Source organism: Cyrtonyx montezumae, unplaced genomic scaffold (genome assembly GCF_038088225.1).
Source record: "Cyrtonyx montezumae isolate F1298 unplaced genomic scaffold, pur_monq_1.0 scaffold_76, whole genome shotgun sequence".
Lineage (NCBI taxonomy): Eukaryota > Metazoa > Chordata > Aves > Galliformes > Odontophoridae > Cyrtonyx > Cyrtonyx montezumae.
Genome location: NW_027072085.1, coordinates 162927 through 181114, shown reverse-complemented (window position 1 = coordinate 181114; position 18188 = coordinate 162927). Strand labels below are relative to the sequence as shown.

The 18188-nt window shown below is 50.6% G+C and overlaps 1 protein-coding gene across 6 annotated transcripts; it reads right to left on the bottom strand.

Moving 5' to 3' along the window:
- Positions 1-1159: 1159 nt before the first annotated feature.
- Positions 1160-18188, bottom strand: RPRD2 (regulation of nuclear pre-mRNA domain containing 2). Of its 6 annotated transcripts, none has more exons than XM_065751598.1 (12): positions 17651-18188; positions 11540-11669; positions 11122-11222; positions 9718-9795; positions 8375-8430; positions 7763-7889; positions 6605-6780; positions 6033-6135; positions 5850-5954; positions 5228-5494; positions 4747-4950; positions 1160-4086 (listed from the first exon to the last, which is right to left on the bottom strand). In XM_065751598.1, exons 1-12 carry the CDS (start codon positions 17853-17855, stop codon positions 1382-1384), a joined length of 4257 nt encoding a protein of 1418 aa, XP_065607670.1. In that variant the 5' UTR covers positions 17856-18188; the 3' UTR covers positions 1160-1381. The 6 variants fall into 6 exon arrangements, with proteins under 6 accessions (XP_065607670.1, XP_065607673.1, XP_065607667.1 ...); XM_065751601.1 differs by having other exon boundaries at positions 5850-5951; XM_065751595.1 differs by having other exon boundaries at positions 5850-6135.

Genomic DNA, 18188 nt, shown 5'->3' with positions numbered 1-18188 from the left:
CGAAATGCCTTCGTGGCTCCAAATCACCGCGTGGGTTCTGCACACCGAGCTCCGCGTGTTTCCCAGCCGGAGCCGCAGACGCGGAGCGGTCGGAGCTGCACCTCGGGGCTTTGGGGCACAGGGAAAGGACGACGGGACCTGGGCAGCCCGGGCACCCACAACAAAGACATGCTCTGCCATCGTGTCGTTTTGTAATCTTTATGTAGATATTTAACCCCACGCCCTTATCAAACAATGTAGAGTGAGGTCTACCAACTAGAACAAAAAATAAAAATAAAATAAAATAAAAGGAAAATCAAGTAAAATTCCAACTTTATATAAAAAAACCCTCTGCGCACGGCCACAGCGCGGTGCCCACGGACACGGAGCCGACCCCACGGCCACGGAGCTGTGCTCACGGCCGTGTGCAGGAGGAGGAGGAGGAGGAGGAGGAGGAGGAGGAGGAGGAGGAGGATCTGCATGCAGGATCTCTCTCTCGCCGTACAGTCCGTGAGTTGAATTTCAACAATGAAAGCAGATGTCATTAAAAAGTGATTATATACACGCGTACAAAATCAACAGTGTTCCCAGGGAAGGAAAAAAAAAAAAACCCACCCCAAACTGACGACAGAAAACGGGTTTTGTTTTTCCCCAAACGCGGTTGGGATCCGTACGGGAGGACCGCAGCGGTGTTGGGGGGTGGGTGGGGGTGGGGATGCACGCCGGCCCCGCACCGCCCCCAATGCCCCGCTCCTCCGGGGCAGAACCCGCACGCGGGGCGGTCCACAACCGGACCGAGGTCCGCGGGGTGAGCAGCGCGGAGTGGGGGCACCGAGTGGGGTCGGTCCCGCAATGCCCGACGCCCCGGGAAACGGGGAGGGGGGTGTGGGGGGACGGAGCTGCGGGTGCCCGGGGGCAGGCGGCTCGTCCACGCGAAGGGGCGGTGTTGGCACAGCACGACGCGCCCCGAGCACTCATCCTCCCCCCCCCCGCCCCCTTCCCCGCCCCTCCCCCCCCCCCCCCGGCGCACCGCGTCCCCTCCGCCTTTCTGCGCTCCGTTGCGGTGCTCGTTTGGGTTTTCTTTTTTCTTTTTGAACTACTACTGGAAGTTTTTTATTACAACAGCAATAACTTCTTTCCGTTAAAACATTTTTTCTCTAGTCTCGCACCGATGGGGTGGTTTAGGAAAGAAACAACCAAAAAATACAGAACATTTAATTTAGGAAAGTGTTACGGGGCTTTTTTTTTTTTTTGTTTTTTGTCGATGTTTTGGGGGGCGGGGGGAGCTGGGGGGGGGGGGGGAGGGAGGGGGAGAAAGAAATAAAAGAGAAATCAAGTGAAAGCGCTACTCCACTGCTCCTACAACGTCCGAATACCTTCGCTCAAGAGATCGGCGTCTGCTTCAGTACCTGGGGGGGAAGAAGGGGCGTTTTGGTGCAAAGAAGGGGGACCCCCTTCCGAAAGTCGGCCGCGGCCTCTTCAGGCTGTGAAAGGGGTCTCTGTTCATGAAGGGCTCCCGGGGCCTGAACTCTGCCCGCGGGGTCCGGACCATCATCCCGCCGCGGTTCGCACCGTCCCTGTGGGCGGGGCCGATGGGGGTGACGCTGCGGGTGGGCCCCAGCGGCTCCCGGCCCAGCGAGGCCATGCCCACGCCCTCGCGGACGCGGCCCAGGTCGCGCTGGGGCTGCGCCGGCTCCCGCGGTCCCGCGTGCACATTGAAATGCTCTTTCATCGTCCCTTGGTGAACGGTGCCGTGCTCCTTAGGGAAGGCACCGCCGCCGTGCTCCACGGCGAGGGGGGGAGCGGGGAAGGGGACCCCGCCGTGCTCCCCGGAGGGAGGAGGCTGCGATGGGAACGGGACGCTGGCGTGCTCCCCGGGCACGGGGGGCGGCGGGGGGGTGGGGAAGGGGACCCCGGTGTGCTCCACGGAGGGAGGCGGGGGCACGCCGTGGGGCAGCGAGAGAGGAGAGGAGGTTTCTTTTGAGAAAGGGTTGGCGTGATCCACGGGTGGCATGTGGGGAGGGACCGAGTGATCCCTCGGGAACAGGCTGCCATGATCCTTGGGCGGCGCGGGCGGGGGCCCGGCGGGGGGACCGACCGGATCCCTCGGGAAAGGAGTCCCGTGCTCCATGGGAGGAGGCGCGATGGGAGGCGGCATGTGGTGGTCGAAAGCCGGGCTGAAGCTGTTGGTTCTGAAGTTGTTGACGCTCTCCTGAAAGGGCGGCACGTGCTCCTTGTACTGCGCCTGGAAGCCGCCCATGCCCGGCAGCTCCGACGCACTCGAGGGCCCGTTGTCGAAGGCGCTCCCCGTGTTGCTTATCTCAAACCACCCCGACCTGCTCGCCTCTCGCCCGTGTCCTCTGCTGCCTTTCCCCAGCACTCGGATGGACTCCACGGTCTGGATGGGCTCCCCGGACATGCCCCTGCTCGAGGCGTTGTGGTAGCCCAGCGTCTCGATGGGGGCTCCTTTCTCCTCGGTGCTGTCAGGTAAGTCCAGGCAGGACGACGACACTCTGGTCTCGATGCGGTAGTGCTCCTCTTGCTGCTGCTGCTGCTGCTGCTCTCCCTTGGAAGCAGCAGCCTGGCTGTGGCTGACCCCTTCGTTCGAGCTGCTTTTAGAGATCTGGCTGAAATGCTTCTCCTCGGAGGGCTTCCGGGAGGCGTTTTTGAGCATGTTCTTGAATTCGATGGTGGACGTGGCGGAAATGGAAGAAGCCAACGATTTGTCCACGGCCGAGGCGGGCGCTCTGCCCGCGGGGCTGGGAAGAGTGCTCTGAGAGGAGAACAGCGAGCGGTGGGGAATCGAGTGGGGCGAGTCCGGGTACTGCTTCTGCGAGAGGCCAGAGTGCACCACGGGTTTGGGCAAGTTGTTATGGTTGGAGTCTGGTGTGAAAAACACATCGTTCTTACTGGGAGAAGGGGAACCGTCGGAGGCCGAGTCGTTTCCCCTGAGGCTGTAGCTCCCGTACATCCCTGGAGATGGTGACAGCGTGTCGCAGCTCTCGCTCTGATCGAGAATGGACCTCATGGACTGAGGAAAAGTCGACTTCACGCTGAAATCCTGCGATCTCTGGCCATAGCTCGGCAGGACAGGCTGGTACTCTGCACCCTCAGGTAATTTGCTTGCTTTCAAAATCGACTTGGCTGGCTTCTTTTCCAGGTTTAACATGGCAGACGGCGGTGGCCCGGAGTAATCAAAGTCACGGTAATCTTCATCTTCCTGGAAAGATGTGTCTGGATAAAACTTCTCCTGAGAGGAGTCCATTAAAGAGGAGGGTATTTCCATGCTGTCTGCAGACTGCTTGTATATTCCAGCTGGAGAATCTCTGCCGAGGCCGAAGGGCCGGTAGCTATGTACAGAATTGGGAAGTTCTTGGGGATATCCATCATCTCTGCTCTGAAGAGGTGACCTCGTGCTGCTGGGAGTAGAAGAACCAGGGCTCATGATTTTTGAGAGCAAAGAGATAGTGTCAACATTACTAGAGGTCGGCTTGTCCATCATCTCATCCTGGGTGGGTGTCCCACTCCGCTCGTCACGGACCGGGGTTCCATCCACGTTGTCCATGGAAGTGCTGGTAGGACCACGCTGAAAGTCGGAGGCGTGACTTTCTGTTGCAATGTTGGACCCTAGGCTGCTTAAAATGGGAATATTCAAGTTCAGACCACTGAAGCCAGGATTTCCCTTCAAGAAATTGTGTATCTTCATCTCCAGGCTTGGAGAAGGGGGCTCTGATTCCAGCTTCGCCTTTGAAATTTCAGAGGATTGACTCATGGAAGTGTCTGTTGTTAAAAGGGAAGAAGGACTGGTAGGGTGGGAACTGGAAAATCCCAGGGAATTGGTTGGTGGCTTAAAACCAGAACTTGAAAGCCCCGCGGTGTGTCCAACAGGAGGAGCCTTATTAACTGAAGTTGAGGAAACCTCAGCAGTTGATGAATTTGGAGAGTAACCAAAATTTTTGGATATAAAAGACTGAGTGTTGGAAGGAACATTTCTTCCCTTCACGCACGGAACAGCTGTGTTGGCTGGTGATGCTGCAGTGCTCTGTGATGCACTTTCGCTTGACTGAATGGTGTTTCCAGCAACACTCTGAAGTAAAGACGACAAACCTGGAAATGGAAAAGAGGATGCCGTGTTCAGACAGTCAGGTGAGAGGCAAGATAACTTGAACTACTGTCAAGGGAAAGATTTCTGCATTGTTAGTACAGTGTTCCTTAAAACTATTTCATGTTTTGGCCAGGACAATGTCTGGATTTCACTGCTTTACTATTAATGTCAGTACCCACAGGGGCACCAACCTTTGCCAGAGGCTTAAATTAAGCTATGTATTAGAACACGTGTCTGAATAAGTCAGGTGATATCTCGTCCTGGCTCTGTGGCTAAGAGCCACACATGCTGCACGCCTGACTGCTGCTGCAGAGGGAGCAATGGCACTTTTAAGAAGTTTTCTGCTCTAATTTCTAAAAAAGCTCTCTCAGAAGCACGAAGAAACTACAAAGACTTCATTTGGTCTCCTGTCACATTCAGCATTCTCCCATGAAGGGCCCTGGATATACACCCTTAGGTCATGTCAAAAATGCAAAGGTAACAGAGCCCACCCTGCTGACACTTGTTATCTAAAGAAGTCATCTACATTCACCAGAAGTGGAATACGTTTCAGATTTAAGTTCTTCTCCATTTCTGCTGTAGGACTGCACAGCAGCACGTGTCAGTGCTGACACTGCCATCAAGCAGACAGTCAGACATTCACCCAAAATTCACGCCAGTACCTTGCAGCGCTGGTGCAGTCTGAGTCTGGGTTTTGGAGAGAGCAGACAGAATACTTTCGGGAGTTATTTCCACTTTGGAAAGAATATTTGCTAAAGGATTGGAAGGAGCAGATGGAGTCCCCATGGCAGGAGTTTTCAGGCCACTGGTAAGAGCTGTGGGGCTTGTTGGGGTTCCTGGAGAAGGTCTTGATGCAGGACTGACACCTAGGATGGAAGCATACACCGCTCATGAACGCTGATTTGTTAACGGGTGCTTTTTTGGCTCATGTTTTCCACACCTACAACTGCAACAGAGTTCCATGAGCACAGAGAAGCCCCCGAAGCCAACGATCATGTCAGAGAGACTCAGCCACATCTTCAAGTAACAATTAATTCATGTTTATTTTACAACAACTTTCCTTTAATAAAAGACGACAGGACAAAACTCCATTGCTGGCATCCGAAAGCTGAACACCTGTGCCTGTACCACTTCAGCACTCACCTGTGTTTTTCATAACAGAAGTTAAACTGCTAAGGATGGAGCTGATCTTTGCCAGGTCAACATTGGCGAGGTTGGGCAACGCAAGTGCTGGCGACGCAGGGACGGGCGCTGCACTCACGGGCTTTGGAGCTGGAGGAGTAGGGGCAGGTGTTGTCACTGCCACTGAGGTTGTGGCTACAGCAGCGGTACAGGACACTGCTTTGGGGGCACTTTCAGTCTTCACAGGTGCTGAAGTTGGAGCAGCTTGCTTTTCCTTCCTTTCTTCCACTGCATCAGGGAGAGTGGGGAGGGGGAAATAAGACCGGGGTTATCACTCTGTCTTTAAAGGATTATTTCAGGTATAGAATTTTCAACGTGAGTCTCATTTAACCCCAGTTAGAGAACTCAGGTGGTTTCAGTAGGATATGTACAAAACAAACAAGCATTTTTGTGAGTAGCTTGGGGGATAGTCACAGTCAGATCACGACTTCCCTGCTGGGGGTTCAGGACTGAAACCCAAGTGCTCCATCCAGAGTCCAGCAAGGGTTTTACACAAACACCACATCCCAAAGGAGGCCCGAGGAGGGTGTTCTGCCTAGCCGTCATCCCCACACAATTCCTCTGCTGCTCCCACAGGACATACCAATAATTTTGGACGTATCATCCTCCACATCGGAGAGCTCCATGTCCTCCACGTCGCGGTTATCTGTCACGCGCTCTGGGGACACCGGCTTGCGGCTTCCAACTGCTGGAGAACGAGAGTTATCCTCTTCCCCCATCCCCTGGAAGGGGGACTCAGAGCCCGTTGGAGATGGGGCATCCATACTTGGAGAAGGGACAGGAGACTCCTCCGGATCAGGAAGCGTCGCTTTCAGTTGATCCAGCTTTTTCTTCAGATTGCTCACTCTGTTAGCAAATGTTTTATAAGCCTGAGGCAGAAAGGACACAGAGCTGAGTTATTTTTTAACAGGAAGACAACACACCTCAACTCTGGGCATAACACAAAAAGAACGTCCTTAGAAAATCATTTTTCAATTATCTGTATCCTGCGCTGAATACACCGCAGCAGAACTTGGATCTTCAGTCTGACTTGCAGAGCAAGGAACAAACTGACATAGACACCATTTTCTAACAAATTCTCTCTTTGTTCATCTCGATCTCACACTGATTACACCCACTATGGCTTCCAGAATTCAGGATTTCTTAGAAAAAGTGCAATTCTCTCCACATATAAAAATGCAGAAGTGCTAGAGAACTTCAGCAAGGCAGTAACTCAGCCCCTGACCCATTAATTTTTATAGTTTCCTTTTCACAAACAGATGATGCATTTTCCAGCCTCTAATATGCCTAACAAAACAAGCAAATGGCCTGAGGGAGGTGCAAGAAACTCCTACTTACGTTTGCTACCACCTTGACTTCCTTATACTGTGCTTCATAAAATATCCCAGCATTCTCCAGGGCTTCAGTTAGTGAGGGGCCATTTTTCACTTGCTTGTCTAAGCCATTTACAAACTCTTCCAGCTTTGAGCTTGCTTCTTCAAACTCCTTGGAGAACTTCTTTCCACCTGTTTTGTCTAGAAGGAGACAAACACCACACAAACAACCTGTCACCCACCAACCAGCTCTGAGAACTCATCCTGAACAGCAGCAACTGGGAAGTTCAGACAGCACAGTGCATGCAAAGCAGAGCTGCGAGCAGCACTCCTGCACTGCTCTGAATGAGCTGAAAACTGCACGAGGGGCAAAGGTACCACAGCATGGAAACACTGCAGCACCTTCAGGGTACAAACTGACACCTAAACTTGTTGCATGTGAGAAGTGTTGCATGAGAAACACTATAATATCCACTCAGTAAGGGCCCTGTAAGAGGTCAAGTTGCAAGTGGTTTTTGTTGTTCTGCAACAAGTTATTTGTTATTCATGATGGAAAAAAAAAGGAAAGACCAAAGCGTAGAATTTTACTCTTTCAATTATCCAGAGTGCATCCTATACTTTCAGGTCAGAAGAGGCACAAAGGTTCTGCTGTTCCTTCATTATCACATCAGAAGGGTTCACAACATCTGAAAGGTGCATCTCCATCAGCAACGATTTTCAAAGCTGCACTTATGGATAAACCAAGCAGGGTTGAGCTATCTGCAGTTTTACAATGAAATCTCCTGTAACATGACTCCTTATAACTGTCTTTTTACCTCTAACATGCATGCTTTGCCATCAGACTCACAGTTAGCATTCTCAAACTGCAGCAAGGAATGCCTTAAGATATTAAATCTGAAGTTATTTAAGGTGAACTGATCAGGTTAAGAATGCATGCTCTAATGATGTATGAGGGCATGTGTGAATGGGACATAGTGAAGTCTCAGCATTACGCCTCCTTGTTAGCTCTGTAACAGCTGGTTTCTAAATACAGTTTCAAATTAAGTATTTTAGGCACCTGTTTACTGGTCCTTAACTGCAAGGAATCCAATTTCTCATTTAAGGCTCAATAGAAATGGCAAGTTCCTAAAGCTGTTAAGAATATATTATACCAGATTTTATACACTGATTTATACATCTTTACCTTTTAAGCATTTAAGTGTTTCAGTGCTGCATACATCCACTCTCATGGTGGAAAGCTGCTTCTCTTTCAGTTCTATCTGGTCTTCTGAGCGCTTATACAATAGCAGCTCATCAATGAGAGACTGTGGCTGAAAAATCAAACAAGAAAAGCATCCTCATCACATTCCGGGGAAGAGAAAGCCCGCTCTGCAAAGCCACCATCACAGATCCACTCCAGCAACAAACAGTGCCTCTTTTCAAGACCATTTCTGAATCAAAGCTAATGCAGAATTAATCTTAAGATTTTTAACCTGGAATCAAATGGATCAGCTGACAAAGACTGAGGCAGGGCCAGCAATTCTGCCAGCTCCTGGCTTAGCTGGGATGATCAAAAGTCAGCAGGGAGTCTCCACGCCCCTCAGAATGCTTTTCAACTACCACACTGAACATAACAGTACACAGAAGGGGTCACAGGTCTAAGAGAAATTGCAAGTGAGATGTCTAGCAGCTGCTATAGACCAAGGAACAAAAGGACACTGAACAGTAGATCTTCTGGCCAAGCACATGCTGCTGGTGGATGTAAGCTACACAAAAGTTACAGCCTAAGAACAGAGACTAGTGCAAGAGAACTTACTCTGAATTCAGCAACGATCTTGGACTTCAAAGCAGCTTTTGGGTTTGTGGATGCTGCTGGAATAAAGAGAAACTATGAAGAAACCAAGGAATGACACAATGATGCTAAGCAAAAGTCAAGAAAGGCAGCTCTAATTAAAGTATTTCACCATAACTCAGCGAAGGGCTCACAGGCTGTGGTTACTCACTGAACCTCTCCCTCCACACACATGTCCCCGAGTGCTCTAGCCTTCTATTAGCTACACTGTCTTTGATTGAGGCCAACAAATTACACCATTGCTTTATAGGTTTTACGTGCTATAAAAGTTCACCTTTTTCAGCTCTGCTGTTGGTTTACACAAGGTTCACCTGGCAGCCCTATTGGATGACAGTTTATACCTCTCTACAAAGGAAGGTAGAAGTGTTTCCTAATTGCCAGACACACAGCTCATTATTTTCTTGTGATGTGGTCCCTCTTTGCTACTTACAAGGCTTAACCAAGTTCTCAACCTTAGAAATAAATGCCTCCACTCCTATTCTGATAACTCTCTTATGTTACCACTCCCTCCGTAGTGGTGGGAAGGGATGGAATCCCACCACCAGGAAATACTAAATCCATTTGTTTCTGGACAAACCAGGAGAAACATCTGATAAGAAGTGAAACGATACATCCTTGGTCCTTGCTGAATTTACAGTGCACTTCCATTTGGGAAAGCAGCTTGTGATGTTATTAGCCAAGTAATAAAAACTTCCAAACTCTTTTGTAAACCACAGGCAGGTGTATGTTGCATCTTACACCTACTGTTCCACCATTCTGCTTTATTGAGCATTCAAGGCTTTATTGTATAGCAACATCAGTAAGACTGCTGTATTACAAACACATTTCCAGCTAGACTGCATTCTGAGAATGTTGGATGGGAAAGTTCATTATCTGCACTGCCAGCTTCCAGTTTTCTTTCATCCTATCATCTAGTTTGCTGTTGAAGAAGTGTTCCTGAGCATGCAGGTAGTATCCACCATGCCTTCCTGCTGCCAAAGTACACGGTTCTGTCTGTCTTCTCTCCATCTCTGCAAACTCTAACGCCAGTTTCCAAGAGGCTTCACTCGATCTCTCTCTACTGTTCATAACCTCTGCTCTCAAAGACTTTTTTTTTTCCATACTTCATTCCTTTAAAAAGTGGTTCTCTAGCAACAACTCCTTGGTGCTTTACGCATTAGTCCGTAAGGAGCTTTACAAGCCTGGAAGGTGCATGCTGGCTCGTATTTTAGTCCAGGTACTCTGCCCATTTGGGGCTACAGCCTTTCTTCTCTTCCTCGAGAAGGCAATTTTTATATTAGTTCAGAGAGTTCACATTGTTTCCTTACTTTGAGATTTCTTCCACGGCTTATTCGGTTGTTTGTTCAGAGTTTCTTTCAGCTGCTTCTGAGTTTTGAAAGTGGTACCTGGAAAACATTTCATTTTTTGCAGTCTGGCATTATGGGATTCCTTTAAGAATCTGGTTTTGGTGCCATATGGTTGTATGGTAGAAGAGTGAACAGAAATTTGTTTTAAAACACCTAGACCAAATTCCTTCGATGAGCTGCTGGATGCCCAAGAGAACCTAAGTTTACTCAGGGATACAGCAACTTGTGGGATGGTCTTCCATTTTTAAATCAAGTTTCTGTTTGCCCTTGCACTAAAACAGTTCAGAAATCACGGTAATAACCAAAATAAGAAGGAAAAACACAACGCATCTGACAATAAAACTGTACCATTTGTCTCCTTAGACAGGCTTTTAGGAAACGAGCATTCAACAGACATGTAATGCAAGTTGGGGAAACAGCCACAACACCTCATTTGCAAATGATCTGAAATATGTCTGCTTGACAACTTCAGCAGCTAAGAGAGATTTCAGGACATATGCATAAACTTCCTTTCTCAACATGAAGCCCTTCCATGTGCCAAACCCCGAGCCCACGATGTTGTATTTCTCCTGCAATGACTACAACTGGCTCCTCAAAACCACAGACGAGGATTTCCTGAGGCTCCTTTGGCTGTCAGTGAGGTAATTAAACGAAGCAGAAACACAGACTAATTTCCCTCAAATCAAGGAGCTGAGTGCTGGCTAATTTCTGGCTGTAACTGACCACACGTGCTTACAGTCAGTGACAGTGATTTCAGCTTTTAAGCAGTTCTCTTACTAAGTCCTCAGGGACATACAAGCTGCTTCAGCCCCCAGCTTTGCTTGCAGCCCGCTTCCCACACAACAAATATTAACAGCAAAAAACAACTATCACTAAAAGTGAGACAGAAAGGAACAAAACCACCTTACTCCTTCAGCCCACGCTGAGACTCAGCTCAAGATTAAGAGCACTCACACCTCAAAGGAAGAAACAGAGACTCAGGTCCTCTGCCAGGACACAGTGCTCGGCACTTCCAAGACCACTTTACACTCGTGATGACTTTACTCTCAGCTGGAACAACTCCAGCTTATGTTGGAGGATTCAGACTGTCTTTAAAAACACACTCAGTGCTCCTTGCAGTGTCTCACTATCTTAACATTTTTTGCTCCACACAAATGTGGAAAGCGGACATGTGCATAAGAAATGCATTTTCATAGGTTCATAAGGTTGGAAAGGACCTACAAGATCATCTAGTCCAACCATCCTCCTATCACTATCCCTACCCAACTACTAAATCCAATCCCTATTTTGTCCAGCAATCTCAGAAATTTGCTTACTGAACTCACCTATAAGTTCATTAAGAAATGTGAAAAGCAAATAACTTACTCAGAGCTTCTTTTAGTGCCAAAATAGTCTCCTCAGGGTACACGTTTCTGTCCTCCCAGATTTTGAAGATTCTTTCTATAGATTTGGACACTGATGGATCCCTAAAAAGAACATATTGGCTTTTATCTTCCACAAGCACGGTAACTTCTCGTGGTTTTAAAATGAATAATACAAGCAATTACACATTTGTATCAATAAAAGAGCCTTCAGGCAGTGGGCATCTGCCCAGATGAAGACTAATTCCCACTGCAAGGCATCACAGTGAAATTCAGCCCACACACTGTTGTTGGGAAGAGTGAACTAATGAACGCAATAGGAAATTTTGCTGATGTTTCTGGAGGGTTTGAGACGTTTGCAGCGTGGAGGAGGAAAAGAAATAGCACGTTTCTGAGACGTTAAACCTCACAGCATTACTTACTTCACTAATGAAGCAGCTTCAGGGAGCACTTCTGCAAATGTATCACGGAATACAATTGCATTTTTTCTCTTGCAGTTCTGTATGACATCGTTGGCCAAGTAAAAGAGATTCAATCGATGAGGAAAGGCGGCTAAAGGCAAAAAGAAAACGTAGGTCCATTATGAGGTAGAAGAAGCAATGCCTGAAGCATTTCTGACATAAGATAGGGGCCTGCTTTCAGGCTTTCTTCTATTAATGGTGTGTCCAACAGCAAGTTCAGACCAATGGTAAATCTGGGAGCCAGAGAGGGCGACTTCCAGAGCTCCCCAAAAGTAAAAGCCATTCGTGACTCCAGGCCTCTTTTCTGATGTGAGCTTGGAGAGATCACAAAGAACTGCTGAGCCTGTGCTGCTATGATGCCCTCCACGCTACAGAAGGAACAGTACCACCAGGCAGAGCAGCAGCAGTTCATCTGCAAGGCCAAACACACCACGGCATGGTGTTCTGCAAAGGAATAGCAACGAATGCTCTGGAGTGTGGATCTGACACGGCCTCTGAAGCTCTGGCATTGCACTGTTTGCTTTCTGACTCAGTGCCATTTTTTCCATTTAACAATTTGAGAGTCCACTTATCCATATTTTCTAAAAGTAATCGTGTTTAAATCCACTCTCCCTTCCTTTTCTTGTGGCTTTACCAGTCCCAGAACTACCTCTTCTATTTCCCTGACCCAGGACATGGCAGGAGTGACAATTCCTACACTTCATCTGTCCCCTAAGGAAACCATTCAACCCACAGAAGTGCTCCTTCACAGTCCCAGCCCCATCATTTAATGCACCTGGCTCAAAGCAAGTCCTCAGCAGCACGAGGGTTCAATGTGCTGCATCTTCTCCAAAACAGAGTTGCTCAAGCAGCCCTTCCTGAGGCACAGTTTAACAAAAGCCAGACCCAAGCTTTTGTGCAGAGCATGAAGGACCCAGATCTGTGTCCCTCCTCCTCAAGGTACTCATTTGTCCAGAAGTTCTCCCCTGTTCCTGCTGTTCTGGCATTAGTTTTGGCACCTGACCCCTCTTAGTGCCGCGTCCACAGACAACGACGTGCCTGCACAGCAGCTCTCACTCAAAACATCTAAACCTCTTTTATCTTAACAATATCCAGTTTCAAATTCAATTATTTCACCAAATCTTTTCTTAAATGGAGCAGTAACAGCGCTTGTCGCTCGGTAAGCTGATCTAGATGCTAATTAATTTAATTTCACTTAATTTAACTACATCACGTTAGGATTTAAATATAGGAACGGTGACAATATCCTGCTTAGCTCCACACTCCCACGAGCTCCAGCAGACTCCCACCTTCCTCAGGTTTCCCTTTTGGGCTGTATCCCGGCTGCGTTGGCCAGCAAGATGTTTGTCTGATTGCTCTGGCTCTCCTGAACCTGAGTAATTTGGGACAGGGGCAGCTGATGCTCTGCTGAAGCCCTGTCCTCATGGGTGATTCCAGCCTCTTCTAGCAATGAGGCTGTGTCTCCTCACTGCTCCCACCTCTAGGTTTCCAGCTGGGAAGCATTCACAGCAGAGGAAACTGATGCTCTCAGCACAACCCTGACCTGCAGCGTTCGGCTTTTACAATGTGCCACACAAAAACCCAAACCCACAACACAAGCCAACCAAAAAACCCACTGTGGTAAGTCAAGCTCCGCAAACGCCTGCTGGCCTCTTGCAGCAGTTGGTCCCTTCCAGCTCCAAGCCAAGCAGAAAGGAAACCACAGCTTGCACTCACACCTCACATCACACCTGAGAAAACGTCTCCTGTTAATATTTGGCAGTTGATAACTATACACCTGCACGGTCTGATTGGAAGCTGAATGATAAATATTAATGCCTCTCCTCCTGCGTTCATCTCAGACACAGAGAGGCATCAATGCAGTGTACCCACAGAAATATGGGCATAGCTCACTTCCAGCATACTGAATGCTGCTGTTTCAATGGGCTTATTGTAGAGCAGACAATCTCTGCTCGTGAATGACACAGCACATTCACACACAAGAAGCTGTTTCTGTGTGAAGCTGGGCAGCAGACGCCGGCGCTTCCCAGGAGTCCCCTCCGTGCACCACTCTCATCCCAAATCACACGTTGTTGGCAAAAGGGCCTCAACGGTGGCTAAGGAAACAGCACAAAGCAAGCTAACCTGGGAGCACCGGCACGCAGCGCCCGCCTGGCACAGGAGCATCACATCTGAGAAGTGTGCACAGAGAGCCTGCTCGTGCCAGCAGCACTCTGATGGCCTAACTCTGCACTGCTCTACCCAGGCACAGCAGTGAATCGTTTCACAAGCTCTCGCTACACAAATAAACTGTCTGCACGGCACGAGTGCTGCAGAAAGCTCATCTGCACCTCCAGCAGCCCCAAGCACTGCTGCATGCCACGGAGAGCAGCTTTCCCCCAAGGAGCTGCTCCGTGAGCACTGCCAGCTGGTTTTGCTGAAGATATTTTTCACCTTTTCTGCCGGGCTGTGAGTGCTCCAACGCTGCTGCTGCAGGTGCAGCTGAAGTACTGACGTTTCAGAACAAACTTTGATAGCAACAAACATGGTGAGTCTAAGGATTTGCTAACAGAAACAGTTATATCCAGCCTTCACCTTAGGAGTGCTTACGAGGCAGACTGGGTTTTGTTGTGACAACCATTCTCACAAAGCGGAGGGGGGGCACGCCGTGCTGCCCTCCCTGCTGAAATCCAACCGGCACGTGCCCCATTTCTGAAACGACTCAGAGCAATTTCAGCTTCAATCACCTATCAGATAACCACTGCATCAAAGTGAAGTTTGTCCTGTGACATAATTAAAACGCAGCACCCCACTGCTACATCAACCTCTGGTCACTGGATGCTCTCATCTCGCACACATTACCCAGATTTCCCTACACAATTCAAGCAGGTGCTGCAGACACACCACCCTTTGATTTAAACAGTTCAATCCACACATAGCCTTCAAACACAGCAAATTCAGAACCAACTTTAAGACCAACGTCACACACAGCTGACACCCACAGCCATTAGCTCCGCTGCTTGTGCTGAACCTCAGCACAATTAACATTATCCCCTTGGTATGGAGCTTTTTGTAACAAAACCCACCTACACTGCACAACACAAAGAATCCACTCCCAAATACCACCTAGCACCACGCTGCATCACTGCTGTGTGAGCTGCAGGAAAGCTGTGTGAGGGAAGTAACACGCCTTTGGCCCCAAGGTGCACTTTGTACAAGGCAATCCCAGCCACATCTGAGGGGTGAGCAGCTCCTCCTCCGTCACGCTTCAGGCTGCTTTGGCTCAAATGGGAAACACACACAGGCAGCATTAAAGATGACTGACAACAGAGGCATGTGCATCTCCTCCAGCTGCACCTCCAGCACTCGGACGTTAGCTCCAAGCTGCCCCAACAGCGGTGTACCCAATGCTGAGCTGTCTCCAGGAGCTCCCAGTGGCCACGAGGTTGACCAAGAGCCAGCAGAGTGCTCTGGTGGCCAAGGCCAATGGGACCCCAGTGGTGCTCTGTCCAGAGTGTGGGCAGTGTGCTAAGGGAGGTGCTCCTCCCCTCTGCTCCGCTCTGGGGAGGCCACAGCTGGAGCACTGGGCTTCCCAGTTCAGTGCAGACAGAGAACTACTGGAGAGAGCCTGCAGAGATGGTGGGAGCCTGGAGCACCTCCCGATGGAGAAAGGCTGAGAGCCCTGGGGCTGTTCACCTGGAGAAGGGAAAGCTGAGAGGGACCTGATCAGTGCTGATCAGTATCTGAAGGGCGGGGGTCAGGAGGATGGGGCTGGGCTTTGTTTGGTGGTGCCCAGTGACAGGACAAGGGGCACAGCACATAAACCAGAACCCAGGAAGTTCTGTCTGAATGGGTGGAGTGGAAGAGCTCCAGAAATTCCCCTTCAACCCCTGTGGTTCTGGGATTCTTCCAGCAAGCGCTCTGCACTAAGCTCTTGGCTCTTCAGCCATGTTACTGGAGAGGGCCATGAGGTGCTGAGAAATCCTCACAAACACTGGGGATGCACCAGAGCAAACTGGGAATTCAACATGGAAAACCAAACCAAACAGAGGTCCAGGCTGGTACCAACAGCTCATAGCCAACAGGGCTGGCAGGACAGAAGTAGAGCATCCATGGCTCCCAAAGAGAGAACAACGACTTCTGATGGGTCTTGGAACAAGGGAAGGAGTAACGAAGGAGAGCAAATGAGAAAGAATGTGCTCAAAAAGGGACCGTGGCAGCTCCCTGGAAAGGAGGAGCAGAGCAGAACTACCTCTGCCAGGAATAAGAAGACAACTGCCATGGGCACAGCAAACGCAGCTCCAGGATGAGCTCTGAAGAAGATAAACACACCGCGCTGCGCCTTGCGTGGATTTATAGCACTGAGTGAGAGCCCAGGCAAAGCTATTCCTTGGGTTCTTACATCACTCTTCAACCACTCAGTGCATTAACAAGAAATAAATGAACGTTTCAGAAAGCTCAGCGTGATTTTTCTCCAATCGGATCAACGTAAGACAAACTCCAGTGACCACTGGCAGATGTCTGAGCTTATGGTACATGAAACCACTGCATGGTTGGGTCAGAAGGGATATCACAGCCCCCACCCCCTGCTGTGGGCTGGGTGCCCCCACCAGCTCAGGGTGCACAGAGCTCCACCCATGGCCTGGGGCACCCACACTTCTTTGGGCAGCAGCGTCAGCGCCACAATGCCTCTGGCTAAAGAATTTCCTCCTATCATCTAACCTAACTCTCTTTTAGTTCAAAGCCATTCCTCCTTGTCCTACCACTATCAGGCCACATACATGAGTTGGTTTACCTACTGTTCATAAGCTCCTTTTAGATACTGGAAGGTCACAATGAGCTTTCTCCTCTTCAGGCTGAACACCCCCAGCTCTCAGCCTCTCTCCATAGCAGAACCACTCCATCCTCTGGAGCATCCTCGCAGCCTCTGGACCCCATACACAGTTCGGCTGTACCCTTTTGGGGCTGACACCTGACAGATCGCCTGACACAACACCAGGCGTCACCAAAACAACCCTCAGAGCACAGGCAGCACCTCCTCACCCTCTGCTGCACATTAACTCACCTTCTGTCAAAACACACACAGGTTACCGAGCCACTGCAGCACGGCTTGACAAAAGCTTCAGCACAAAGCAGAGCAACGCTACAGAATCACAATGTTATCTCCACACTACTACAGAGCTTTCTTTAGCTCCTCCAACACACAAAAACCTTCACGTATCAGCTCTAACTCAGCCTTGCTTAGACTTGGGAAAGCAGTAACTTTTCCGGTCTTGTGCTGTTGCCACCATTCGCCCAATCTGAGTTTTGGCACCCAACACGTTTCCTTCTTATTTATGTCAGAATGGGTTTCCTGTGGAATAGGATGGTCACAATCCCCTACTCCATGACACTGAACACATCTTTCCTCCAACCTCTCAAAACGATGTCCTACACCAACCCAGGCCAAGCACAAAGCAAAACTCCAGATGCCCACAGCACCAAACGCAACTGCAACCACTAGAGTTTATTCATTTTCAAGCACGGAGAGGCGACGCTGAGCTAAAAGCCTGCCCAGGAGCTATGCGATGCCAAAAGGCCTCTGGGAAATCACACCTCAAAGCACGTCAGATCTCAGAGCTCTCCTTGAAGTTGAGCCGGGCATCTCTGGCACAACACCACCACCACCACCACCATTCCCCTGCACAGCCGCCGAGCTGTGTGCACCCCACTGAGCCCCACTGCCAGCCCCAGGTTTTGGCAGCACAGCCAAGGCAACGCTGCCACAAAGCTGCCCCTTTCCACGCACACCTCTTCCTGACACCAGCACAGACCACGTCGCAACAACACAACGCAGGGGAAGCCTTCAGAGCACGGCATCACTCAAAAGCAACGGAATAGGAAATCTAATCTTAGCTTCTAAAGCGGTTGAGAAGGAAGGGCACAGCTCCCTTCCTTCCCCAGGAGCTGCCCCCATCCACCTGCCCGCATCCCAGCACGAAACGAGCCCCGGCCCAGCTCCATGAGCCCCGCGCGGTGCCACCGTGGACCCGAACGCTGTCAGAAGGACGGGAGGGGAAGGGGCGGCCCGGCCCGACCGCTGCCCGCACTCACATCGCCGCAGCCACTTCATCCAGTGGTAGACGATGGTGTTGTGGTGCCGCTTGTTCTCCAGACACCACGACGAGAGGCCCTGGATGGACTCCATGGTGTTGGTCACCGCCTGCAGCTTCCTGTCGAGCGAGGCCTCCAGCGCGCCGGCCGAGGAGGACGCGGCCGAGGAGGAGGCCCTGCCGCCGCCTCCGCCGCCCGCCGCCATCTTCCTGCCCTGCTCGCCCAGGCGGGGCCGCGCGGACGGCGGCGGCGCTCACGGCCTTCACAGCCCCGCGGGGCCGCGGCCGCCGCCCGCGGTGACGGCTCCGCCGCGTCGCGCTGCGCTGGGCCCCGGGGGCGGAGGGGGTGGGGAAACGGGGCGGTGGGGGAGGGGGTGTGGGGCCGCGCCGGCCCCAAACCGAAAGGCGGCCGCGCTCTGAGGTCGGTCCGGCGCCCGCACGGGGCCGTCTCCCCTTCGCCCCCCACGGACGGCGGATGAGGTGCGGTGGTGGCGCGGTCACTCGCCGGCCCACTCCGCGCGCAGCGCCCGCCCCCCCGC